Below are 808 nucleotides of genomic sequence, written 5' to 3'. Positions count from 1 at the left end.
GCTGTTGCTGTTGCTGCTGTTGCTGCTACTCTCGCTGTTGCTGCTACTCTCGCTGTTGCTGGCCACCATCCCCATCCTCACCACCCCTGTCGCCGTCGCCTTCTCCCGGATTCTCCCTTGGAACATCCTGCCAGTCGCCTCCGACAACACCCGGCTCAACTACTACGCGGGAGTCTACCGGCCGGGCTTCGTCAGCGTCCAATCTCGCATGGCGCACGATCTGCTGGCTGACTTCATGGCTGTCAAGAAGTATGGTGCATGCCAGACACATGGCGACTGTGCATCCACGCAGGTGCGCCCCCTTTCTCTCCCTCCTCCCGCCGTTGTTCCTCTCTTGCCGCCACTCCTGCCCCTTTCTCCTCTCCCGCCGTTTTCGCCCCCGGCCCTCGCTTACGGTCCCCCCCCGCCTCCCCTCTCCCCAGCGCTGTGTCGGCCAAACGTGCATGGAGATCACCAGTGCCTACCATGCGGCCTACGGCACCGGGCTGGCGGAGTCCGGTCCCGGCGGCACCTTTGAGGTCCTCCCCCGGGACCGGCTGCCGCAAGGTGTGGGCGGGACCTACACCGAGTCCCACTGGGACTACACTTCGGGGCAGGTGTTCCTGAAGTCGCGCACGTCGGCCCGCGAGGTGGGCGAGCTCTTTGGCGGCATCGCCATCGGGGCCCTGTCGGTGGTGCTGCTCGGCCTGGCTTTCAACCTCCTCTCGCGCAAGTTGAAAACCGAGTGATCAGGCGCCTCGGTTGCGCACGTGAGCACCCGCGTAATCACACGGACCACCGACATAACGGTTGGCGCCATTTTAAATGC

At 64.5% G+C, this 808-nt stretch overlaps 1 protein-coding gene across 1 annotated transcript in view; it reads left to right on the top strand.

The window, feature by feature from the left end:
• Nucleotides 1-208: 208 nt before the first annotated feature.
• Nucleotides 209-808, top strand: part of H696_04320 (hypothetical protein) — a gene marked incomplete at both ends in the record, with an annotated part of 10908 nt that continues 10308 nt past the window's right edge. Inside the window, 2 exons of the mRNA XM_009498197.1 lie at nucleotides 209-292; nucleotides 423-724. Of these exons, the coding sequence (XP_009496472.1) occupies nucleotides 209-292; nucleotides 423-724 (386 nt within the window). The remainder of the gene's footprint in view (nucleotides 293-422; nucleotides 725-808) is intronic.

This window comes from Fonticula alba, assembly GCF_000388065.1.
Source record: "Fonticula alba strain ATCC 38817 unplaced genomic scaffold supercont2.7, whole genome shotgun sequence".
Classification (NCBI taxonomy): domain Eukaryota; order Rotosphaerida; family Fonticulaceae; genus Fonticula; species Fonticula alba.
The sequence above is the reverse complement of the archived record's forward strand: the minus strand, read 5'-3'. Positions and strand labels throughout refer to the sequence as shown.